General features: G+C 40.1%; 2 protein-coding genes across 3 annotated transcripts in view; one reads left to right on the top strand and one right to left on the bottom strand.

Annotated features, from left to right (window-relative positions):
* Nucleotides 1–2,040, bottom strand: part of ppp1r9ala (protein phosphatase 1 regulatory subunit 9A-like A) — a 34,824-nt gene extending 32,784 nt beyond the window's left edge. Inside the window, exon 1 of one of the 2 annotated variants that reach the window (XM_061842213.1) lies at nt 1,925–2,040. The gene's annotated coding sequence lies outside the window, so the exon portion shown is untranslated. The remainder of the gene's footprint in view (nt 1–1,924) is intronic. The other variant, XM_061842209.1, reaches the window with a different exon arrangement.
* Nucleotides 1,918–27,069, top strand: rapgef4a (Rap guanine nucleotide exchange factor 4a). Its single transcript, XM_061842219.1, has 31 exons — nt 1,918–2,056; nt 3,758–3,900; nt 4,009–4,097; nt 4,469–4,615; nt 13,522–13,588; nt 15,168–15,229; nt 16,368–16,418; nt 16,519–16,625; nt 17,192–17,313; nt 17,403–17,586; nt 17,896–17,980; nt 18,635–18,695; nt 18,815–18,891; nt 18,968–19,114; nt 19,450–19,565; nt 20,720–20,805; nt 21,450–21,528; nt 21,623–21,773; nt 22,363–22,451; nt 22,565–22,595; nt 22,680–22,758; nt 23,715–23,861; nt 23,962–24,059; nt 24,147–24,272; nt 24,624–24,802; nt 24,905–24,995; nt 25,076–25,126; nt 25,823–25,910; nt 25,981–26,045; nt 26,123–26,177; nt 26,564–27,069. Exons 1-31 carry the CDS (start codon nt 1,989–1,991, stop codon nt 26,689–26,691), a joined length of 3,069 nt encoding a protein of 1,022 aa, XP_061698203.1. The 5' UTR covers nt 1,918–1,988; the 3' UTR covers nt 26,692–27,069.
* Nucleotides 27,070–27,415: the final 346 nt, after the last annotated feature.

Genomic DNA, 27,415 nt, shown 5'->3' with positions numbered 1-27,415 from the left:
TAACTAACAACAGTTGAAACCAAAAGTTTACATATACTGTGCAAAAACAGATTTCTTTTTTTTTTTTTGCTCACGGTCTGAAGTCATATCAGACTAAACCTCTCATGTTTCAGGTTAGTTAGAATCACCCAAATTATTTTATTTTGTTAAATGACACATTGGGAGAGAGTGTTTCTTTGATTATTTTATTTTATTTTCTTAAACTTTGACTCTCTTAAGTCAAAGTTTACATACATTTCCTTAATAGGGAATAGCATTTCTTCTGAATTGCATGACTTGGATCAAATGTTTTGGGTAACCATACAAAAGGTTCTGACAGTACTCTGCTGGAATCCTGGCCCATTCCACCTGACAGAACTTGTGTAACTGATTCAAGTTTGTCGGAAGTCTTGCTCACACAGGCCTTTTCAGATCTGGCCACAAATTTTTGATGGGATTCAGATCAGGGCTTTGTGATAGCCTCTCCAAGCCATTGACTTTGTTATCTTCAAGCCACTTTTGAACCATTTCGGCAGTATGCTGATGTTTGTTGTCCATTTGGAAGACTCGTTGGCACCCAAGTTTTAACCTCCTGGCTGATGTCTTCAGACGTTGCTTGAAAATCTCCAAGTAATTCTTCCTTCATGATGCCATCTCTTTTACAAAGAGCTCCAGTTCCTGCAGAGCAAAACAGCCCCAAACATGATGGTGACACCTCCATGGTTCGCAGTTGCTACAGTGTTCTCAGGTCCACAAGCTCCCCACTTTTTCCTCCAGATGTAAAGTTGGTCATTATGGCCAAACAGCTCCACTTTAGTTTGATCTGACCACAGGACATGTCTCCAGAAGTTAAAATCTTTGTCTTGGAGTCTTTTTGCAAACTGCAATCTGTCCTTTTTATGTTTCTTTAGGAATAATGGCTTCATTTTCGGTGAGTGGCCTTTCAGCCCATGTCGGTGCAGGACTTGTTTTACTCTAGATAATGAAACTTGCTTTCTTTATTCACATTCATCCAGCATCTTCACAATATAAATGTATAAATACATCTTCAGGTGTGTCTTCAATGAACTCACATGTTCTCGGTTAACCTATCAGGCGCTTCCAAAGCCATGACCTCGTCATCTGAGCTTCCCTATGTTCTTTAAAGACATCCATCCATTTTCTGAGCTGCTTATCCTCACAACGGTTGCGGAAGTGCTGGAGCCAATCCCAGCTGTCATTGGGTAGGAGGCAGGGTACACCCTGAATTGGTTGCCAGCCAATTGCAGGGCACATGAAGACAAACAGCCGCACTCACAATCACATCCATCCATTTTCTTTTGCCGCTTATCCTCACGAGGGTCGCGGGGAGTGCTGGAGCCTATCCCAGCCGTCAACGAGCAGGAGGCAGGGTACACCCTGAACTGGTAGCCAGCCAATTACAGGGCACATGGAGACAAACAGCTGCACTCACAATCACACTTAGGGGAAATTTCGAGTGACCAATTAATGTTGTATGTTTTTGGGATATGGGAGGAAACCGGAGTCCCTGGAGAAAACCCTTGCAGGCACGGGAGAACATGCAAACTCCACACTGGTAGGGCTGGGATTTGAACCCCAGTTTTCAGAACTGTGAGGCTTTACCATCTGATCCACCGTGCCGCCCTCAAAATCTATCATCTAGGGGCAGTTTAGAGTTTCCAATTAATGCATGTTTTTGGGGATGTGAGAGGAAACCGAAGTGCCCAGAGAAAGCCCACGTAGGCACGGGGAGAACATGCAAACTCCACACAGACATTAACCCCAGTCCTTAGAACTGTAACTCTACAGCTGCTTCACTGTGCCCATTTTAAAGACATAGTAGTACTTTTTGTGTATGTAAACGACGAAAATAATACAACATTCTCCCCCACCCAAAAAAATATATATATATATAAATGATCAAACACCTTATCTCGTATTTCACCTGCAAGTTGATTCGCCGCGGCGGCGCTTGACAGTTCGCATTCGCACCACAGCACAGTGACAAGATGGTAGCAGCTCACGCTTCCTCGCGGCCACCCAAGCCTGACGAGTGGATTGTTTGCCTGGATAAAAGGTAATGCGACTTCAATCGTGCTAGAATAATTACGGTCAGTTTGAGATTGAGATTTTGTGTGTTGTGTACGAGTAGTTTGACGTTGTGTTCGGGATACGTGTAGTAAAATACACAACTGTCTCGATTCCACAATCGATTAAGGTGGGAGTCATTGTTGATAGAACTTACCAGCGCCGCACTTTTGTGTCTAAGTAACTTGGAACGCAAGTGCAATGTGAAAGTGAGTCAGTGTGGCTGCTTCCTGCGGCAGGTGTTTACCGAGTGGGTCAAACATTTCGGATCTATTATGAGTTATTGTTTGACGTTTCTGAGCTACAGTAGGCTACTGCGCACTATTTATTTTGTGATGCAAGTACTCCATCCTCTTTACAGTATTGCATTGTTTCGACTGTTTTTCTGGCTGATCATTAATATAATGCAATACAAATGCTGAAAAGTGAACATATTTTTCATTGGATCTATTTCATTGATGCTATGTGAGACGTTGGTCAGATACATCCTAGATGTACCAAAAAAAAAAAAAAAAAAAGATTTGCACGAGGGATCCCCTAGAATGGTCCAAACTACATCTGCTAGAAAAGTGGTCTCAAACTGGCAGCCTGTGGGGCATTTGCGGCCTGTGAGACGATATTTATTTTTATTAGTAGTATTATTATTATTTTAGTTTTGCACACAAATTATTTACACTAGCATCCTTATCTTATTTTGTGTTAAAAAAATAAAAAAACATTTGAGAACGAAGAAGTACTGGTCACTCTAGTTTGCACAGCATAGACAACCATCACGCTCACATTCATGCTAATGGTAAAAGAAGGTCTTCAATGACAATGCATGTTTTTGAAATGTGGGAGCAAGATGGCATACCCCAGTTTTCTAGACTGATACAATCAATAACCAAACAATGCAACACAATCAACAAAATCCTTAAAAGTCATGAAACTCATTCAGCAGTGCAGCAAAATCTTCAAACCATATACTTTAGTAGACAGTAGTTCCCAATGTTTTTACCCCATGTACCACTTAAAAACACTTCTGATCTCCTACTGTCGCCATCACGACCAAAGTAAAAAGTACATTAAAAGAAAATAAATACATTAAGATACATTAGAATGGAAGGTAGGCATATGTTTTCATCAAACGCGTGGAAGAGGTTTTGTTCCTTAGGAGAATAAAAAATAAATAAAACTGAACTATACTGTACTGAGGTAGTGATTCTTCGGAGGGAACCCGCATACCACGACTTGTACCACAAGTTCAGAATCACTTTACTTGACTAAAGATCAGAAACATTTGGTACTTACGTCCATCCATCCATTTTCTGAAGCGCTTATCCTCACAAGGGTCACGGGAGTGTTGGAGGCTATCCCAGCTGTCATGGGCAGAAGGAAGGGTACACCCTGAACTGGTTGCCAGCCAATTGCAGGGGACATAGAGACAAACAGCCACACTCACAATCAAACCTAGGGGCAATTTAGTGTCCAATTAATGTCGCATGTTTATGGGATACGGGAGGACACCGGAGTCCCCGGAGAATAACCCACGCCGGCACGGGGAGAACATGGAAACTCCATACAGGTAGGGCCGGGATTTGAACCCCGGTCCTCAGAACTGTGAGGCCAACGCTTTACAGCTGCTTCACCATGCCGCCTTGGTACGCACAGTATATCTTATATTTGATGTTTTTTCCGCCCTCTCTAACAGACCTTCTGAGCGCTCAGGGGACGATGTGGACACCATCTTGGCCCATCTACAAAATGTGAAACTTTTTAAAAGATTCCACCCCACTTTTCTTTATCAGATCTGCCGCTGTTGCTTCTATGAAAGCTTGGAGAGAGGCATTACATGTATGTTCACACTGGCAAACAAGCATATTTCTATCTGTTCATAGTTCATCAAAAAGATATTTCCCTTATACATGTTCACCAAATTGTGCCGTTTCTTTTCTTCTCCAGTGTATCGCCAGGGAGACATTGGCACCAACTGGTACGCTGTCCTCTCTGGTTCACTGGATGTCAAAGTGTCAGAGACATCAAAATACCAGGTATAGTTGATGTCATTTCCTGTGGGCTCGCTACAAAGGTATGCAAAGGATTTGTTAAATTATTACAAAAAAATGGACAACATTTAAAACATGATATATGAATAACATTTTAGAATGAAGGTTGTAGCTTTGCATACACGCTCATCCAGTACATTTCTCTCTTGTCAACCACTAACGTTTTATACAAAGTATTTTTAAGTACTTTGCAATTGTATTCAATATGTATATATTCACTTTGTTTCAGTATAAAGCTTTTGTATTTGTTGCTTGTTTTTGTGCTATGAGAAAGTATTCGAAGTACTTCTGCGTGATGCATTGCAGTTTTGCACCACAGCAAATTCACATAGAGCGTTTTTGTATCTCAAATGTAGGATGCCGTTACCATATGCACATTAAAGACTGGCACACCATTTGGGGAGTCGATCCTGGATGACATCCCTCGACACGCGACCATTGTCACAAGGGAGTTCAGTGAGCTGTTGCGCATTGGACAGAGGGAGTTCAAATCTCTGTGGGAGGTGAGGAGCTCAGTTTGCAATCACTTCATCCTCTTCTTGTCGGGGGGTGTGGTGCTCCCCGGTAGGCTGTGTGGCCTGCTGTGGGTTTTTCATCCCTGTCTGGTTTGGGGCAGAGGAGGATCCACCTCCCAGACTCGAGGGTGGATAGTGGGTGCTGGGTGGAATGTGTGGCCTCGGTGCAGCGGGGCTGGGTGTGGCAGCCTTCTTTGTCTGTGATTGTCCTGCCCGATCGGCCTGACCTGCAAGAGCCAAGGTTCATAATCACTCATGTAGCACACACACATGCGCACATACACACACACACAAGCACACACATACACACTTCTCATTGTGAATATTTTTCTCACTTGTCACATCTGGGTGCACATACATATCCAGAGATTACTGGGGGACTGGTATGGGGTCGGGAGGGTGCGCGTGTCGGACTGGGTTTCAGCACATTAGTGCTGTTTCCCTGTCCAAGCGCCCTGACCCTTTGCTTTCCCTGCCCCTGGGGTTTCTTCTGGCACTCCGGTTTCCTCCCACACCCCAAATAACATGCATTCATTGGAGCCTCTAAATTGCACCTAGGTGAGATTGTGAATGCGACTATTGTCTGTCCCCATGTGCCCTGGGATTGGCTGACAACCAGTTCAGGGTGTACCCCGCCTCCTGCCTGATGACACCTGGGATTGGCTCCAGCACTCCCGTGGCCCTAGTGAGGTTAAGCGGTGAAGAAAATGGATGGATGGATATGTGTGTGTGTGTGTGTTTTTTTTAGTAGACTTGAAATGACGAAAGTGTGACCAAAGCATCCTTGTCCAAGGGAAAAGTGTGCGTGGTTTAAAAGGCAATTTATTGGCTTTACAATTCAGCCCTTTTATTCTTGTTAATAATGTTCAAGCTTGAGGCTGTGACCACTAGGTGGAAGTAGTGGGCTTCTAAGAGAAGCAAATCCCTTTTGTGTGTTAGATGTTTGTGTGCATTATGTCTCAACTGAAACTAAACATAAAGTTAATTGTTCCCTCACAAAATGGATACCATTTAACAGCTAAGTTTGCAGTTTAAATCGTGCAAAGTGGATGTTGATTCTCTTAGTGGGTTCTGCTGTTCTGAGTAGGTTTCCTGAGTGAGACAGCCCATTTCCTCTGGGACCGAAGGGCATAGGAGCTGTTAAATTAAAGGCTGTGTGTGTGTCTGTCAGTCCACTTGTGGTGGTATACCTTAATTCAGCTTGATGTGTCTCAGTCTCGTGTGGAAATAAAGGGCTTCACATCATCTCTGCCACCAGCCAAGCAAGGTTTGTGTAACATGAACTGTATGTCTGATCATTGTTTTCACATGTTGAGACCTGACCATGCTAAGATGAAGCTTTGCAAATATTGAGAAACTGATTTTTTACATCTTGAAGTTGTTGCTATGCTTGCAATTTAGGGAGACGATATTCTGTATGTTAGTTTGACATCATGCTTTTTTTTTTGTCTGAAACAAAAGTAATTTGACCCAAAAATATTCTTTTTTTTGGTTTTGTTTTAAATCTGATTGCCCTTTGGTTCCAAAAGGAGTCTGTGGCCAAAAACCATAACAACCATTTACAGCTTTACTTTGGTTTTCTCTTGTTAGATGTCACATGACTGAAGCGTTACCAACTGGATTTCTGCACAATTGACTTCTTTACAGATTATCATTTTGGCTCAGTGTAGGGACGTTTTTCTGAATAATTCTCTGGCACTTGGTCTGATTAACTATTGCCAGTTTTGCCGCAAAAACTAAAATGTTATTTTTGTGGCTGATGGTATCAACCTTGAGATGATGCCCACCAGTTCTGATGAAGAACTCCCTCCCAACCTCAGTCCCCAGGGTGGTTTGCTGGCCCTTATCCCCATTTAATTTACAGAGGCCTTAAAGTGTGGCACTATTTTGGTCAACAGAGATATATAATAAAAGTAAAAATTAATTTCTCAATAATCCTTTACGCACTGCAGAGTAATCCTTTGTATAGCTTCACGATGTCCCACTTTTATTATTACCAACCGCAGCCTGGACATGCACGATCAGTTGTCAGAGTATTGAATAGATTACATGTGGACTGTTTTGACTGTGTTAGAAGTTGTTTTTTTCTCTTATCCGAGCATGTTTCTTCAGTTCCTGCAACAAGGCTTGGTTAGGACAGACAAGGCTGACATTTTAAAATACACGCAAGCTTCTGATATGCTTGAGTCAAATGATTAAAAAAAATATATATATTCAGGTACTGCAATGCTATCTATATTGCATGGATTTATGATAATGGAAAAAAATAAATGTTCATATTATTGCTTGTTAAAATTCATAATTCCCATGGAAAGTTTCCAATTTGGAATATTTCCAAAATTCTCTCATGGAACTTCCCATGGAAATGTACCAGACGTTTCCAGCCGTTTGCAAACCCAACTGAAGGGTTTTTATTATTATCGGTGGAGTTTGCAGTGGTGTAGCGCTGTATTGCGTCATACTGAGAGCTGTTTCCAAAGTTTTGATTACTTTAATCAGTTACATATTACAAATAGAGATCTGATGCAGTGCAGTTCTATAAGACTGTAAACTACAACCACAATAATGTTTTTTAAAAATTTTTTTTAAAACACCTCAGACACAATTATGTTTGTATAGCTGGATTTGTTTTGTGGAACTCTTGTAGTTCATCTCATTTAGCTATATATCTTATTTCTACATATGTTTTAATTTGATAAAAAATATGATTGTGGCTGACTTTCTATGCCAGAGAAACCACTGCATTGCACTCAAAGCTGTAGTTTTTTTGTGCAGCTTTCCAGATTATTTTAAATGCAACTTTGCAAAAGCTCATGTTGTTTTCATGACTCATGCATATTGGACACATGTTAAGTGCTGCTGAACATTTGAGCGGGTTTGCATTTAGGCATGCAAATTTAATGTTTGGATTTGTTGCGTTGATGACTGCTTTCACCACAGTGACTAAGGTTTTCATGCACCTTGTCTTGTGACAGAAGTGGGACTCTTGTCTACTGCCATTGGGTGTGATTGGTCACGTGACCTTTTAACCAGCAGAACAAAGACAAGCTGAGCAGTGCGTCCATCAGTTTGCTTCTAATGGCTAAAGTGATTTAAGCAGGAAAGCCTCGCTTGTCAGGAAGCACATAGCTGGGGATAGGAAGCTTTGATATTTTACTTTAAATGTCACGGAATAGTTGGCATTACACATTATTTAAGTATGTCAACAGTGCTTAGGGCTGTACATGTTGCTTGCGTGTTTATGCTTCGGGCGTGACACAAAGAGTGGGTGGAGGATATTGTGTCATGTGTCACTGCCATTGGTCCTTATAGAAGAAGCCAGCAGCGAAAAGTGATGAACAGGACATGGCAGGGACACAGTGTGCCCTCTAATATCTAAGGATGGCGAGAATACTGGGTTTGCGGGGTGTAAGAAGTGTGTCACATCCCAGGCCAAAGTCCCTCGGAGTGCATGCGGAAAGAATTTGATGATTATATCTGTATTATTTCCTTATCTCTACGCAGTGAGTTGTTACATCATCAAACGACCAAAACTAAGGAAATGACCATCATTATCTTCAAATAATACAAATAGATCAGAAGAAAGATAATTTGTACCACACCCACAACAAGACAAACACTTTTAGGGTTGTCTGAAAACCTCCCAGATGAAAAAAAAATACATATGTTAGAGGTTTGTATTTTGGGAATTTGGGCAGTGTGCTGACTTAATTCAGTATGCAGTTTTTGTCATGCTGATATTTAGCATTATAAAGCGTCCTTGACTTGTAAGTGTGGCTGTGTAATCGAAGCCTTCATCCATCAAAATCAGGATCAAATCCTAAATAAAAAGTGATTGTCTGTCTCATTGTTTGACTGATGCTGAGACTGCACTGGCAAGTAGGGCGTGTCCTCCATCCATCCATTTGCTTTGCCACTTATCCTCACGAGGGTTGCAGGGAGTGCTGGAGCCTATCCTAACTGGTAACGTGCAGCAGGCAGGGTACACCCTGAACTGGTTGCCAGACAATCGCAGGGCACATCGAGACAAACAGCCACACTCACTATCGCACCAAGGGACAATTTAGAGTGTCCAATTAGTGTTGCATTTTTTGGGGTGTGGGAGGAAACCGGAGAACATGCAAACACCACACAGGCGGGGCTGGGATCGAACTCCGGACCTCAGAACTGTGAGGCCAACGCTTTACCAGCTGAGCCGACTCTGTCCATCCATTTATCGATAAAACCATGCAGAATATGGTAAAAACCAGTCTGTATCCTGGAGTTGTTGCGTGTAAATGCCAGTGAGTCAGAATTTAGCTCTTAGGGTGAACTGCATAAAAATCAGCTCAGTGGACCTGTGGCTCATTTATCATGTGACACCCAATGAGAACATGCAAACTCCATACAGGCGGGTCCGGGATTGAACCAGGGACATCAGAACTGTGAGGGCAATGCTTTCCAGATGACCCAACGTTCCGCCTAGGGTGTGACCTTTGGAAAGAAAAACAAAAACAATTGGCACCCTTCTACTAGCTTCCTACTTGCTACCATAGGACGGTGGCACAACACCACATGATGATGCTCAATTGACTTAACTTCAACATAGTTCCTTGGCACTAAGGTGGCACCAAAGCACTCCATGAAGTCCCTCAACTCACTCCACATATTTTCTTGGCACCAAGATGATGCCAGATACCACCAAATCAATACACTGGTGCTTTGAGATGCGTCTGTCTTGGCAGATTTTTAAAAAATTTTCTTTTTTTTTTTTGGTCTTGAGATACGTGCAAAATTTGAGTTACTAGTGTGCTCTACACCCCCACTGTTAGACAGTGGCAGAAAATACAGCCACCATCAATTACTGTACAATGATTTCCTTGCAGTGCAATAACAATATCAGTTTTGCAAATACCAACTGCCAATAAACCAAACATAGGAAGTAAAAGGAGGTAGGACAATAAATTAGCTAGAGTCATGTTTTATACACAAATTGTCGGTGGTTGTGAGTTAAATGGAAAACCCTAACCACTGTTTGTTTAGTATAATACTATTGAATGTGCAACTCAGTGCTTTACATAGTTCAAATCAATCTGCTTTCACCACTGATCCAATCCGACACCTACACATGCAGGTAAAAAAAATAATAATGTAATGGTCTACGGCTGACCTATGTTGAACAATTTTAAAAACATCATAGCCATGACAACATTACGTGCAATGCCAACCAATTCTCAAACTGCCTTGTAAAAACAAGGATCTTGTCTATTTTGAATGATATTAGAGAGAGAGAGAGAGAGAGAGTTAAGTCATCACCTAGCAACCGCTGCTCAGAAGGAGTCTACCCGGCTGTTCTCCGAGAATGACAGAGTGAGATCGCGTTGCTCTCTGAGCAACAGAGGTGCTCGATCCTGTTGGACCATGTTGGATGTCACCTATAATCCATAACTACTGTGTGTCTTGGATTAAGAGGGCGTGTAGGACTTTTCAGTCAATAACAGCACAAAGATAGGTACAAGCAGGTGAGCAACTTTTTGTAATTCATCAAAATTTTTCAAGTGTCAAAAAAATCAAATTTATGTGTGTGAATCTTTCGCGTCTAGATCCTTGTGGCAGGCCTTAGTGTCTATGCTGTGTTTTAACAAAGCGGGGAAACCGGGGAACTATTTGCAGTATTCAGTTTTTCAGTCTGAGCTTGTGGATGGGACAAGTTTGCACTTTGTGAGTTCTGCTTCCCACCCAGATAGATTATTCCAAATCTCGTAGTCTGCAGTCATGCACGGTGATGCTCACAATGCAACAATGTACTCAAGAATGAAGGCAGAGAGACAGCCTGAAATAAGCAGAACAATGCATTGACTTTGCAGCGTAAACCAGCCTCGTTTTTTCCAAGTATGTGCGTCAATAGGACATTCCAAGTTTTACTCAAGAGACTTGTTGGATTGCAATCGATTTCGACACTGTTTATAGAATACAGTAAATTCAGTGTGTTTGAGCAAAAAAACTAACTTTGCCTTGGTAAATATGTTCAAAATATTTTTTCCCTGAAGAGATTGAACTGTGGTATTGTGTAGGCACAATACACTGCATTTGTATCTATTCTATTTTTTTCAAAACACATTAACGAATACCTGTAAATAACTGTAAAAATACGAACATACACTACCAGAAAACCTTGTTTACATATATCATATATTTGTATAAATAAATGCTGTACCTCTGTTTAAAGATATCAACCATAAAGAAAATATTTTGGGATGTTTAGATTGGGGAAAAAAAAAAAATCATATCAAACCACAGTCAAGCCCTTTAGCTTAGCATACACAGGAAAACCCCTATCCCATTTTCCAAGTCACGTTTTGGTGATGTAATGTTCCACATATGGAAGATTGTTGAGCCTATTTGGGTTGTATTTTTGCAGAATTTAAAGTAAAAGAATAAACCATAATACTTTCAGTATGATGCAGCGTACAGCCCCCCCCCCCAAAAAAAAAAATCGTCATAAATAAATCAAGAATGCAAGAAAGGTAGTTCTTTCTCTTCATAAGCATATTTTCCACAAGGATTCTTTTGGCTTTTGTTTTGGCTCATTTCACAGCAGTATAATGTAAGCATTGTCTATGTTCTTCTGCATTCTCTATATTGCTGTACTTTCTGGTATCCTTGGTCAGGGCTCTGTGATATGACCAGGCTCAGGGGTAGGTGCGTACAAGCCAATGGATCTAGCATAATGATCTAAAGAAATGGCTCCACATTGTGTCTCGCTGTGCTAGCTAGCTAGCAGCAGCCCATACCTAATATGGACCAAGTTAGCTAGGTGCCGAGTATTGCCCTGGTAATTCCCAAGCAGTGAGGAAAGCAGAGAGGATTATGACAGTAAAGTCGAAATATCTACTTTCAACCAAATTTGAATCATTTTAAGATAACTAGTTGGTGCACATGAATTCTCTCGAAAACAGGTCTAATTAATCTAAGAAGTCCAAACGTCCATCAAGGCCACACAATCTTAACTTGCCTTTGTACCAAATTGTGCATAGCTTCCAAAGTACTGCACATGCCTGAATTTTCTTGTTTGGTTCTTCCTCTCTAATAATGTGGTAATTATTTGTTTTTAATGGAATACTGCAAGCATAAACAGAACCTACTTCATGCACAGAACAATAGCTATTTTCAGTTAATTTCTGAATTAATTACACTTGGAACATTCAAAAGTGTAACTTGGCAACATTGATGTAGAGATATCAGAAAATGGCACCCTCCAGTTGACCTGGACGCTGTAAAAGTAAGTCTTCATGGATGTTAATGCACTGGGAGACGCAGATGTCATTATTAAGAATGGGAGATGAGTGCTTTTTGCGCAACCAACAAGTGGTTGTAATCCTCCTTCAAACTAATAAACCCCCAAGGTGGAAAGATTTGAACCCTCTGGGAGGGGGGCTTCATTAGATCAGTGGGTTGAGTTCATTTGTTCATGCATTGTTTGGTTTTACTGCACCTCCCTAATCTTAAATCTCTTAATTGTCAACAAACCGGCTTGTCAAAGTGACTGTGATGACTTCATCTCCGTTCCAAGTGCAATTACTGATTAACATTGAATAATTTAATATACACTGTGATTGCATTCAGGAGGAGATATTTAGTTTATCATCTAATGCCTTCAATCTTAGGGTTAAGGGTTTAGGTTAGGGTTAGGGATTGAATGCAATGCTTTTAAAATGTTATATTTTGTATATTAGACATGAATACTTTTTTAATAGTAATGTATGCAGCTTTAAAGAACTACAACACACGATTGATGGCTTGTCCAATCAATGGGAAGCAATAAATCCTTTTAAATGCTGCAAAATCTCATTTCTTTGCCGACCTTTTATGTCAATTTAATCACTAAAGCGATTTTAACACTTCATGATTCATGCAAGAATTTGTCGTGTTGTTTGCATGTCAGACAGAATACTGACTCTTAAATTTCCTTTTTTTTTTAGGTTACAATTGATCTTAATTTTGTCCTGTGTTTTTAGTTCTCCACCATGTCAGGCAGGGTTCAACTCTCAGCTCATTTCTATGGCTCTTTAGCCGTTGTTGGACTCGGCGAGGTGGCGTCACCAACTTGCACGGGTTCAGCACGATGCTCGTTGCATAACATCTGCGATGACTGCAGGGAACAATGATGTGTAAGACTCGGTGCAGTTGTACCATCATGCTCTGATGACTCGGTCGGTCTCTGCATCACCAATGCCATTAAATTGCTACGCGCTCACTCAGAGATGCCTAATCTAACCATTGCGTAACAAGATGAAAGGAGGACTTGAAAGTGAGTTTCCATAGTAGACCTTTCTCTATAGATGGGTGGATGTTAAGGATTAATATGAGGTTGATATTTAGGGTTGGAAATGTTACAACGTATATTGTGATATTGTACTGCTGGGTGGAAACATCCTGTCTATGGTCCTTTGTGCACCAAACCCAGCCTCGTTTACGACCTTACCTCTTTGCCTTGTAATTCTGACACTGTTGCCTGTTTGGACTGCCTGCCTGTGTTTTGACCTTGGATCAAATTAATACTCTCCCTGAACTGTACCTGGTCTCGTGAGTCATGCATTCTGGGTCCAACCCCGTGATCTGTTCCTCACAGTAGTTTTAAAAGAGGACCTAGAAATTAAGATGACGAAGGCCCGATTGCTAAACCCGCCACACCTGTAAATAGAATAAACTTGTTCTTTGAGGACAATCATGCCATGTAATTAGTAGAGAGAGAAAATATAAAACATATTTGTCTCAAAGTGTTGTATAGGACTTTAAAGAAAAAGTTTCTTGTACCAAGATATTACGCAGTATCAAGTGAGACAGTCCAGTTTTATCATGATTGAATCAACTGTTTGCTTATTTTTCCTGTTTTTACACATTTCTTTTCATAGAAGTACCATCAGTGCATGACTGGAATCCTCGTTCCCCCCTATGGTGTGATGGAGACGAGTGCTGACAGTGAGTAACGGCACTGTTGTTGTCATCTCTTGGACGTTTTATTCGTCACTTTGTCACGGTATTTGTCGAACCTCACGCTGAGGTTCAGTTCGTCTCATCTCCTTGACATCCTGAAATTCATTTTTTAATATCTTGGTGACCTACCAAGCAGGAATTGGCCTTTAAGAATCACAGCATTGTGACATTTCGCACATGCAGTAACAATAAAACTCATATCACTCACTTAACCAGACCTCCCGTCTGCCAGATCTCCTTTTTCTAGTCTGCTACTGGCATTCTGACAGAGGCTGATACTTTTCTTTAAGCTTTCCTGGTATACGTTAACTTAATATTGACTGAGCTTTTCTCAAACAAAGCTCTTGTTGTTGCTTTGTGGTCACATTCAATAAAAGAAACGAATAGCTGTTATTTCCCAAAGCACTTTAAGTCAATTCAGGGTACTGCATTTTGAATTTTTTGTTTTTCTGCAATATTATGCTGTCGGTGTGGAAATACTGTGTTCATGAGTTCTGTTTATTTTCTGAATGACATGTTTATTTAAAGCCAACTAACACTGTTACAATAGAAATGGACAAAAACATGCAAGCACGTGCTAATTGGTGTTTTATTTTCTATTAGCTTTGCATCAGATATTTGGAAGAAAATGTTTTCTTTTCCATGAGCCATTAAAAAGACATAATATTTTCAACATTATCTTTGACTTCATGAGGAAACAAAGTTGTTAGGGCAATATTAAAATGTTCTAATTTAGTATTTGTTAATGTTATGTCACGTTGTGTGTCCCTGTAAGAACCCCACTCCACTATTTCTACCTCGCACAGTCGAGTACTTCACAGCATGCACTATGCATGAATACATTAAGAAATCATACAAGAGTCATGCAGTTGGAGGCTGCTGCTCGCTCCTGCACTTAAAGCCTCGTACAATTTTCCAGTACAGTATGTGTGTAAATTATATATGTTTTCATCTAGAAGCACAGTTGCTTTTACGCAACTTTGATGATACCAGAGTTGATCAATTGACTTTGATGTCAAGCCTTTGTAGTTATTCAATTTAATAATATTTTGTTAGCAGTAATTTTGTGGGCTCAAGCACCCAGAACGAAAATGCAAGTGAAGCTCCACAAAAGGTTTGCTATTGCCTACGGGTATAGATACCATAAGATGATAGTAAAGCACAACTTTCGTCTAAATTAAACTCCATTCACTTTCACAAAATTCCTTGGTGTTAAGATGCCAGCAAAATGCATTTTGGCTTTGAATTGATCACAATAAGATCTTAATTGTGAGTTTTTAAGCCAATAACAAACAATACGTTTGGAAAAAAATCAATGATCCGATATAAAGGTGAATTTGCAAATGGGGAATTGAGAACAATAAAATGAATATCTTTAATGTAATCATTATTCCTTCCAGATGTTTGCATTTGTTAATGTAACACTAAAATATTCTGTTGAATATTTGAATTAACATCAAAATACTTCATAAAGTCTAGGCACAAGCTGGGATCTTATTTCATGATTGCTATAGTGTATATTCTACCTCCATTTTCCAAATGTTTCAATTGTTCTTCTGTGCAGAAATGGAGAAAGAAAACCTAAGTAGCAACTTGTTTGTGTCTCCCTCCGAACATCAAAATAAGGTACTTTCTCTTTTCTGTCTTCCTCTGGAGCACACTTAGACGGTAGTGCTTTTCTGCTGGGCTTTCATAACTCATCACCTGACAAAGCAACATCCTTACAGTTACAAACATCTCCAGCAGAAATAGAAGTGTGCCTAGAATGTTGTGTTTGTTTAAAGTGGGTTTAATTATGAATACGATTGCTGCCAAGACCTCCGTCCTGTCCCACCTTTCTGTTGTTCTCCTTTCCTGGCTGCCTTAAAATAACATGACGCTCCAGCTGATTTATAGTCTTGTAGATAAAATACTTCTAGACTACTCTTGCGACTTCATTACGGCGTAAGAGGAAACAAATCTTTCGCTGTCACATTTTCTCTCAGATTTGCTTCACTTTATCAACTTGTAAACTAAGTAACTTTGAAAAAACGAGGAACCCCAAGCTTCTCTGGTTAGAAAGTGCATATGAATAAACAATGAACATCATTGCACATGAATGCAAATGTATCAGCGCTCACTGAAACATGCAGAATATACATGAAATATCAAAAACCAGAGGCAAAACACATGCCTGACAGAAAAATAATTACAAAACAATTGCATCCTCGTTGTGGAGAAACAGAAGTACCGTAATTCCCGGTTTACCGAGCACACCTGGTTACCGAGTAGATTTGTAAAGGAAATACCATTTGGTACACACATACGCCGCAGCTGTGTAAAAGCCACAAGTGCCCACATTGAAACACGAGATATTTACAAAGAAAGACAGCAAACAGTAAAAGTTTAACGCTAGTACTAACGCTAACGGGCCCGGTTAAAATACAACTTACCGGTAAATATCATTGAGACACGCTAATAACACAGCAGCAACACGGTAGCACACCGCTAACGCTAGCGCAGCGCTAACAGGGCCGGTAAAAGTCACTTCCTCGGCACATATATTCCAACGGTCTCATTCTTGCCTTTTCCGCTCGAGTGGCCCCTTGCGGCCGTTAGGATAAAAAAATGCACAAATTAGCCGCACCACCGCATAAACCTCAGGTTTGAAACCGTGTGAAAAAAGTCACGTCTTGTAGGCTGGAAATTACAGTAATACAGCAAGCCATATTATAAATGACATATTTCAGTGACGGTTATTTATTTGCTTAATTGTATTTTATAGACTTCTATCATTGAAAGCCCAGCTAATGCCCACACTATACGCATCTCCCAGGTAGGAAACCACACCACCTGATGGGGTGATCCATAACTATTGAATGAAACATACGGTGCTGGATGTGTTTCCATGTATGAGTTTACACTTTTGAGTTCAGGTGCCCTCTGAAAAGGTCCTGCACGCAGGGAAGATTCTCCGGAATGCCATCCTCTCCAGAGCGCCTCATATGATCCGTGATAGAAAATATCATTTGAAAACATACAGGTGAAATGAACACACAACTCCGAGGTTCTTGGTTTTAATCTCTGCCCCTTTTACTTGTGTTCATAAATCTGGGCGACAAGGGCTGTATGGTGGCAGTAGTCTCAACTCACTTTACAACTGACAGTGAACAAGAAGGTGGAAAAAGAGGATTCAGGCTGTTTATTATCACTCCCAACCAAAACAACATCATACCGTAGCATTAATAAAGTTAATTTAGCGTAATGCTTACAAACAAGGCAAGATGTAATTTAAAGTTAGGTTTTTTTTCGAGGGGGGACATTTCATGACATTTACATCTCAATGGAAAATATTATTTGAAATGACCATTTTGATTCATGAAGTTGGTCACAGAGTGAATTAAAACTCATAACTTAATGTACCATTTTATACTGTAAAATGTGTATAAAAATGATGACTGATTTAAAAAAAAAAAAAGTAGATAGTCGGGCTACAAATGATGAACTGTGATATATTGAGGGTGGGACTCTGCACTTGACATGGTGGTTTGTAGTTAGATTATAATAGTTCCTTGTGAGGCCTCACATAGCCTTTGTGTGTCTTGCCAGGAAGTGTTGTGTGGGAACAGAGATGGTGGACTGGCAGATGCAACACAGTTCCTTTGTGCACTCTCGCCTTCAAGCTGTGGCCATGTGGCAGGTGCTTCTGGAGGAAGGTGTTCTCTGCCATGGTGATACCCCAATCGAACCGTGTCGTCCTCTAATCTAAGCACAGTATGTTAAGTATCTCATCATTGTATATTCCTTAAATGTGACCCAGTGGACCAGGAGCCGAGCTTCCAGGACAAGTATCTTTTCTACCGCTTCCTGGACGACGAAGTGGAGGAGTCCCCCTTCCCCGGTGAGGAGGAGAGCTTGGAGAGCCAAGAGGAGCTGCAAGACGCTTTACTGCTCCTCTCGCAGATGGGGCCCGATGCCTACATGAGGATGATTCTCAGAAAACGGTTTGGCTCCTGGGAAATTCATTTGCGTTCATCTGTGTAATGTAGTAACAATAATAATAATCTTATGAGTCGCTGATAGTGCGATGATACATTCAATTAACTTCAGCAGAGCCAGCGGGACTTCAGTTCCCACTCAGTTACGGTGTGAATGTGAGTCTGAATTTTTGTATGTGTCTGTATGTGCCCTGTAGCTGACTGGCAGTAAGGTGGGATAGGCTCAAGTGTCCCACGACCCGGAAATGGACAAGCGGTGTAGAGAATGGATGGATGGATGGATGGATAATCTTGTGAAATATTCACTCTTCACAGGCCGTCCGAGAGAACAGAAGATGATTTAGAAATCATTTATGAGGAATTGCTCCACATCAAGGCCTTAGCGCACCTTTCCACCACTGTGAGTACAGGATTAATTCGCTGCTTTTCATTGTGCAATAAAATTAATTATTTTGACTATTAGTCTCAAGTTCACAATAGCATCAGATATTCAGATGGAAATTTACAAGCAGTAGAAGCATTAGAAGCAATTACTCAATGTAATCAGATCCCTTATGAGAACTACAGTATACTGCAAATTCTGCCTTTACAAAGATAATCACGCATCAGTTAAATTTTTACCATTTTCACATGCAGCAAAAAAAAAAAAAAATCAGAAGAGCTAAAAAACAATTATTACAGTCAGTCATTTGACATAGCTCAAGGTGGATGCCTTGATATTTTATCTTGGAATATACTGAAAGTAATAATTACTTTTCCCAATCAAACCTGAGCATTATTATCTTAAAAACAAACAAGCATTTTGATACATATTTTATAGTGGCTGTGATGGTCTCCCTCATGAAAAGTACATTCAGTGTACACGTATCCCCATCCGACTTTATCTGTATACCCTTATTGGGAACTCAAACAAAGAATAAATATAATTGAAACATAAATAACAAAGAATAAAAAAGAACTTCAATTTAATTTTTACTGTTGCAAGATTATGGAAAAACTCAAATTTCCATGCCACCAAGTAACTGCTGTACTCATATTTGTCTTACCCATACAGGTTAAGAGAGAACTGATGGGGGTGCTCATATTTGAGTCTCATGCCAAAGCAGGAACAGTATGTAAGTAAAATGATAGAATGACTGGTACTATTCACTACTAGTTCCAAAACAGCTGACCTACATAAATATATCTTAAAATTCCCACCCCTGCCCCAACCCCTCTCCAATCATTCTGGCAGTGTTTAGCCAAGGTGAAGAGGGTACATCATGGTACATTATCCTAAAGGGCTCCGTCAACGTGGTGATCTATGGAAAAGTCAGTTTTGGAGAAAATCACCAGTGCTGTTTTGTTGCTGCTGTTGGCAAACTGATGGCTTTATCTCGCTCTGCAGGGTGTTGTCTGCACACTACACGAAGGAGATGATTTCGGGAAGCTAGCTCTTGTTAATGATGCCCCTCGTGCTGCCTCCATTGTCCTGAAAGAGGACAACTGTCACTTCCTCAGAGTGGACAAGGAGGACTTCAACAGGATTTTGAGGGTTCGTTTCTCTTGGACACGCTCCATGAGTTACTCCCACAATCCCATGTACCGATAAGCATTACTGCCCTCTGTTGGCTAAACAAAAATCGTTCTTGTAAATTGACCTTTTATCAACTGTATTCCCCTTTACTAAGGGTTAGAAAGCACAAACTATTTTATATAGTACCTAACAACACACCATTCATAACGAGCAGCAATGTAAATATGTGAATGCTCGATTCCAGGCGTCACAACTTGTGTTAGTATCAGTTCAGAATACCGTATACGTATATAATGCAGTAATAGGAAATAATTAATTCATACAAGTGCAGAACGTGTGCTTTTTCATTGCAGGACGTGGAGGCCAACACTGTGCGCCTTAAGGAGCACGGTCAGGATGTCCTGGTTTTAGAGAAGACTCTCAGTAGTAGTCGATCCTCCAGCCATGGAGCCTCAGCCTCCCATTACAAGTAAATATGAAATCATTATTATTTGTCAATATAAGAGGAGCATTTTAGAGTACTCATTCCATATTGCTGCTACCATGCCTGACCCATCCGCTACTTGAATATATAAAATTATTCTACCGCATCTTACTATTTACACTCCATGATTTTGTCTTTGTAGTATATTTTATATTGATCATTCATTTTTCTATTCTATTTTAAAGGTTGATAATAGAAATTGGGCCCCAATTCAGTTGTTGCTGTATTATGCATGGCAACAAGATATTCTATGCTATTCTACAGTGGTTCTTTACGTGATACATAATATTTAGTGATTATAAGTAGTTTTGAGCTGGTTTCCTGTGTTCAGTTTACGAAAAACTTGTGGGACTGAAAAACCATTACAAATTCAATACAACTAGCTTGGGAATTAGTGAAATGTTATTAAAACTGTACTTGTTTCCCAAATCTAACCGCTGTCACACTAAAGACTTAATATGATTGCATTCTTACTATGACACACCTGTTTGAAGATTTTTAGTTCAAGATTGTGACCAATTGTGACAGCGTATGTGTGCGACTTGACCTCAGCTCACTCGACCTTTTCATATCAGACCAATGAAAATTAATAGGGTCCCTGTTTCGACAATCCTCTATTTGTGACATCAGCTGAAACCTTACATGCCTTGCTTTTAATTGAAGTGTGCAAACTAGGTCTTTGTCGGACACAAAAGCAATCAGTCATCATCACTGTGCTCGTTAAACATGTTGGAGTGTGTGATTTATTTTCAGCGTGTGACGATAAAACCAAAATAGGACATTACTCAAAGCCCAGAGTAATTCCGTGCGCGATGGCAAAATGAAGCTTTCAAGTGACAACAACTTGCTCGGGGTCACCCTCGAATCAGCTCCTCTCCACAAATTGAAGTGTGTAGAGGTCATAACCACAGCACAGGCAACCACCTCTTAAGATGTTATTATCAAATAATGATCATCACCGAAGTTCTTGCTCTACTAACCCCAAACACTATTTCATCTCCATCATTTCAAGATGTGTGTGATTGGCACTCGGTTGAAACAGATGCTTGTTCAAATGAAAAAAATCAGCGGCGAAGCGCACTCCTGCGCTTATGCATTTAAAGGTGGTTTTTGATGACTTGTTTCATGTGTCGCGCCAGGTACAAGGTAATGTCGGGGACTTCAGAGAAAATCTTGGAGCACCTGCTTGAAACGATGCGAATGGATTCTCAATTTTCAGAGTCAGGTAAAGCCTGTCTCGTGGTGTTTTAGTATACTTAAAAAAATTGCAGGCCACCTAACACTCAACAAAGCTACTGTACATCCCAAGAAATGAAGAATGTTTCCTTTTTTTCTGGTTAGGGTTGCAGGTTTATTGTCTGACTTGCTTTTTGGTTTTCCTGTACTTCGCCGGAACTAACCTGCATGACAACAGTTATTCATGAATTCTCCGCTAATTTAATCAAATCTTACTTAACTGGCATGCAGAGCAATAAAGTTTTATGTCCAAAGTTGCTAAAATGCAATTATTTGTGGCTTAAAGCCCCCCCCCCAAAAAAAAGGTCTGTTGATATGCACAGGAAGAAAAGGGCACACTGGCTCACTGTGGAAGTGAACCGAAATTAGGAATACATTAAAAAAAAAAAGGGCGGTGGGGCCTCAAATCCAAACTACAGTATCACCTGCTCGAGCTGGTGGGGCACTGCCGCTAAGTCACAATGAACACTCATTGTGTCAGTAAAGCGTGCTTTTTCTTCCTGTATTTGTATCATTTCGCCTCACACGTTTGTAGGAATTTGCAATTGGCAACACATCCTTAGTACTCCTTTGCATGGATTCTAGCATGGAACCTGTATTTGATCTGCTCACTTTCACATTTATTTGTGACAGATGCAGCCTTCGATGATTTTGTGCTCATGCACTGTGTTTTCATGCCCAACATTCAACTTTGTCCAGTGCTGATGGCTCAATATCCTTTGCCCGCACACCTGGCGGGAGTTTAAGTTAGATCATCTCCTTGATCCTCAATCCCTCTGCTGAGCTTATCCTTTACTGCTGCCCACCTACCATGCTCAGGCCTCGCAGGGCTCAGAACAGGAGAAACTGGACTATGCACTCAACAATAAGCGGCGAGTGATCCGCCTGGTCATGCAGTGGGCTGCATTGCACGGAAATCATCTGCAAGAGGAAGACAGCTCTGTGGTCTTCCTGGAGGTCAGCTCAGGGTCCATCTCAGCAATGCTATTTGAGCTTTACATGTCGGAATACAGTGGTTAAAAATTATACACACTCCTGTTCAAATCCCAGGTTTTTGTGATAGAAAATATGAATTAAAAAATAATTTCAAAACTTTTTCCACTATTAAATGTCACATACGCTGTATGACTCAGTTATTTTTTTGGGATATATTTGTAAGAGGGAAGTAAAAATAAGTATGCACACCCCTTATTAATTGGATGTGGCATTTCTGTCCATTTTGTATGCTTTAATATAGGCAAAAAGGTTAACATTTTTTTTTGGGTTAATTTAATGTATTCAAAATGGATGTATATAATTAGTGAAAGGCACCATATATACAACAATTATATGCCTTCAAAAGTAAAAATAAACTAAACTGGCTGAGACTCTGCCTATGATCTATTAATATGATTTTATATATTTATATTTGCTTATTATCAAATTGGCCCCACAAATCTATTTACCTTTTTTTTTTTAACCATACAATTATTTCAGTGGACTGCTTTTATTTTCACTTTTGGATGATCACTTTTTGCAGTCATGTGCATTGGTGTGTCTTTTCCAGGACTTTCTTGTGGCTGTATCTAATGACGCTAAAGCACTTCTACCACTCAGTGAGCACCTACCAGACTTGGAGAAAATTGTAAAGTACAAGTAGGTTTTATCATTTAAAAAAAACCCCACACTTTTCATTTTATGGTTGTAGGACTTTATCAAAACTGTCTATTATGATGCCATTTTTTTTATACCTCTCCCCCACATTTCAGCTCAGATGATGCCAGAACCTCACACAGAAAGGTACATCTCTAAAATCTTTATTCTGATTCTTCTCATACTTTACTGATATGCTCTATTTTGCTTTAATTTGTGTAACATTCATAGCACAAAGTGCTACTGGAGCAGTTTAATAGGGGAGATGACAAACTGCAAAAGTGTCAGCCTGTTAAGACCAACGATGAAAGTGAGTCCCTACAAATGCATGATTCAGATCACAGTGCAAAGACTGATATATTTATCCACCATCCATCCATTTTCTGAGCCGCTTAGCCCCACTTGGGTTGCGGGAGTGCTGGAGTCTATCCCAGCTGTCATTGGGCAGGAAGATGGATACACCCTGAACTGGTTGCCAGCCAATCGCAGGGCAGACCAACAACAGAGACAATTTAGAGTGTCCAATTAATTTTGCATGTTTTTGGGGTGTGGAAGAAAACTGGAGTGTCTAAAGAAAACCCACACAGGCACGGGGAGAACATGCAAAATCCACACAGGCGGGGCAGGGATTTGAACCCCAGTCTGCAGAACTGTGGGGCCAATACTCTAACCATTTACTACCATGCTGCCTGGATCCCCTATTTATGTTAAATAAAATGGGAGAAATATCTTGACAGTCACTGAAGTCACAAATATAGTGATTGAAATAATTCGTCGACTAGTCAAATTTACTACTTCACATCGACATTTAAAGATTGAAGTCAACAAGCCGAAATAGCTAACCACGTGCTTTTGGCATCTCATCTGAGGAGTTTCAACTCGCTCATCTGCTGACATCACTGGACCATAATGTTCTGTGGGGCAGTGAACTGTTCGGCCAACAAGATGAGTCTTCGTACATTTTTGCATGAGTGTCGCGGTTAGCCTCCATAGCTTTGGCTAATCCGAGTCCCACGAGTCTTGAAATTTTCCTAATAATGGGACCACAGGACTTGCAGCGAGGAACGGTGCACCATACATGGAGCAATGCTATCGTTCTGTACTATCGTGTAGTGTGCTTTATCTTGTTTTGATTGCATCTTGTCTTGTGTTTTCATCTGTTTTAATACCTCATGTATCTCAATCACAAATGGCTGCTTTGATTTCAAAACAAATCAAATTGCAATTTGCTTCTGCTTTCAACTGTGTTGACTGTTTTATTGTCAGTTCTTTTCAAAGTATTTTGCTGTGACCACACCTACATGACAATCCGAGCCCCAGTTTCTGCCTCGGTCAGAGAGGTCCTGGATGCTGTGGCCGACAAGATGGGCTCAGTTGAAGACCTTCTGCTGGTCAGTGTCAGCTCAGCTGGAGGTGAGAATATTCAGCGCATGTGTGTGCATTCACATAAACAGGACATCCCAAAAAAAAAAAACACGTTACTGTATCTTAATGTTTTGTGTTTTTGGAGCAGATAAAGTCGTGTTCAAAGCTACTGATGTGTCAGTGTTCTCCACTCTCACCATCAATGGACGTCTCTTTGCCTGCTACCAGGATCAGCTGGATTCTTTGGTGTGTTTGCAAATGATTCCTCTCAATTTTGTTGGTGTTCGATTTTCACATCACACTTAAACAGATTCTTTTAATTTTAAAATGTAGACCCCTGTACCCGAGCAGGAGGGTCCATCTGCAGGCTCTTTGGCGAGTTTTGAGTGGATGAGCACCAAGGCTGTTGCTTACCATTTGACACTATATGACTGGGAGCTTTTCAACTGTGTTCATGAGGTTTGTTGAGAAAGCGGCAATTATTGAACACCTCCCTTAAATCTTTGTAAAGAACGGAATGAATTCCATGGTGTTAATTGATTAGAAAGTACTGTGTTCCACTTGCTACTTTATCTATTGACTGATATATTTTTTTAACCCATCCTACATTACTCACAAAAATAGCCGTTTTGTGCTCTTTCTGAAATACTACTTAAAAATGCTACACGATGGTGCCAAAGCCTTTGTGGCAGAGCAGTACTTTGGCGCCAACACTATGTTGAAGTGGAGGCACGTCGAATAGACGGGCCCAAGCCCTTGTTAATGGTTCTACTTCACAAGAAAGTAATTTTCTTTTTTGTGTCTTGACAGCTGGAACTGATCTACCATATCTTTGGGAGGCAAAATATGAAGAAAAGCACAGTGAACCTGGACCTATTCCTGAAGAGGTTCAATGAAATTCAGTTTTGGGTGATCACGGAGGTCTGCCTGTGCCCCCAGCTCAGCAAGAGGGTGCAGCTTCTCAAAAAATTCATAAAGATTGCATCCCAGTAAGAACATTCACTTCACGGTCTCTCGCTAATTGATTTTTTTTTATATACTATATACATATATATATATATTTTTTTTTTTTTCCCCTTGTGTGCCAAAAGCTGCAAGGAGCACAGGAACTTGAATGCTTTCTTTGCTGTTGTCATGGGGTTGAGCAATCCAGCGGTGAGCAGACTGAATCAGACCTGGGAGGTTGGTCCTTGCCGGCTCGGTTTCATCACTCATATCCCATGCAACGATGCATGAACACAATCTCACTTTTCTCTTTCCAGAAACTTCCCAGCAAATTCAAGAAGTTCTATGGAGAATTTGAAAACTTGATGGTAAATTAAAAGGGGTCCAGTCACTTGCCCCATCTAGCTCGGGCGAAAATGTTATAGTCACATGTACACCTGCATTAATAATATAGAAACCACCAACAAAATAAGAACAAAATACATGTATAATAGATCAGAAAAAGCAGTTTAAGATGTTGAATGTTGGTATGTGGTAAATAGAGTAACCTTTTTCTAACTAGTATAAAGGGCAAAGTATGGTTTTGGTAGTGATGAATTATACTACAGCACAATGTTACACTTAGATTTCTGTATGAGCTGCCCGGGAATTTTTTTTTTTTTTTTTTTTTTGCTTTGACTTGCAAGCACTGACTTGAGAAGATCCTATCTTAAAAACAATTACCACAATTAAGGTGGACCCTCTTACTGGAACCTTAGTTCACAAACAAATCTGTATACATCAACATTTCTAAAAGTAGAAAATTGCAAGTGACTGTGCTGTTAAGAAGTTTAAGTTTTTGGAAAGTTACCTACAATGATGAATGACATGGGGCGCCTCCCCAAGATATTTATATACAAAAAAAAAAGGTTCTAGTGAGTTACATCAGAACAATAAGGGAAAATGGAGGGATATGGATGTTGATAACGCTGTTTAAGAGTGTCAAGTTTGTCTGTTAAGATTCATTATATTGATTGTACAAATGTTGTTATGAATCAGTTTTAACACAGCGACTCTCTGGACAGGACCCATCCAGGAACCATCGAGTGTACCGACTGATGGTCGCCAAGCTAGCTCCTCCCATCATCCCTTTCATGCCGCTTTTGATCAAAGGTCAGCACGTGGTGTTGCCGCGGCCGCTTCACCTTGTTTGGACTTGAACGTCTCTTTTCTCTTACTCCAGATATGACATTCATTCAAGAGGGCAACAAAACATTTATTGAAAATTTGGTCAACTTTGAGAAAATGGTAAGGTTTTAGCTGATTACTTTCATTGTCATTTGTCTTAATTATAATTATTCATTTCTATATTTGTTTTCACCCAGCGGATGATAGCAAATACGGTGAAGATTGTGAGATATTGTAGGAGCCAGCCATTCAGTAAGTCACACAGATAATTTGAACAACGTAGTAAGATCCTGCACTAGCGCTCTATTAAAATTATCCCTTTACAAAAATGTGGTTGTTTTTTTTTTGTTGGGGGGGGTGCTGGAACAGATTAATTGCTCTTCCATTCATGTCAATTGGGACAGATGATTTGAGATACAATTCTTATGAGTTACACTGGTGGTCTTGTGACAAATGAAGCTCATCTCAAGCAACGACTGAATATTATTACACAAGGCTTTAACCTGAGTGCAAAAACTTTCTTTTTCGCTTTTGTAGATGCATCATATTATTTTTGCCATGTGTATATCAGTGGACAAGAAGATTTAATTTTCTCTTTTTATTGACATGTTCCATTCTTTTCACCGTTTTCCCTACAGGTCCAGTGTCACCAGTGGTTAACAAGAGGCACCCTGATGTTTGGCACTATGTTCGTCACTTCACTGTGATCGACAACCAAAGAACGCTGATCCAGCTTTCTCATGAGCTAGAACCACGCAGATCTTGATACCAATTTGTAAAAGCCGCCCGTCGTGCGGCTTCATACTGCTTTTATTCCAACGCAAACGATAACTTGCAGGACATCCTCATGGTTTAGTGTGGTGCTGTTTCCCAATATTTTGGTTTTTATTGTTGTAATTTTGCACCACAGCAACTTTTGGCAAGTAAAATTGTTCATAGAAAAAAAAAAATTCAGGAAAGCAGGTAAACGTTTCTCTGGGACCTTATATTGTTGTGTAATATTTCAGGTTTAAAAAGCATATGATGTGTTAAATGCCTCAATAGTCTTGCTATTGTTATCTTTTTTTGTATCAAATATTATTTAAAAATATTTGTGAAATTATTTTGTGTAGTAAATTATCCATAAATATTTATTTTGCCACTAGTATGCAGAGGAATTTGTTTTACTATTTTCTGGAAGCCACCTACTTCTCTAACAATGGAAAAAAAATCTCAATTAATTTCTCTAAATGTCTATCTATCTATCTATCTATCTATCTATCTATCTATCTATCTATCTATCTATCTATCTATCTATCTATCTATCTATCTATCTATCTGCGTTCGTGCAGGTTAAGTCAAACACTGATTTACGTACACGTTCACTTTACGTCACCACCATTGGAACTGACCATTCGTCGTAAGATGAGTACATTCCGAAGTTCCCAGAAAACAGGGACACGTCAATGTTGCTTATACCCAGTAGAGGTCGCTGTTGTCATTCCAAACCA

Source organism: Syngnathoides biaculeatus, chromosome 14, assembly GCF_019802595.1.
Source record: "Syngnathoides biaculeatus isolate LvHL_M chromosome 14, ASM1980259v1, whole genome shotgun sequence".
NCBI classification, from domain to species: domain Eukaryota; kingdom Metazoa; phylum Chordata; class Actinopteri; order Syngnathiformes; family Syngnathidae; genus Syngnathoides; species Syngnathoides biaculeatus.
This window is presented reverse-complemented; position numbering and strand designations above follow the sequence as displayed.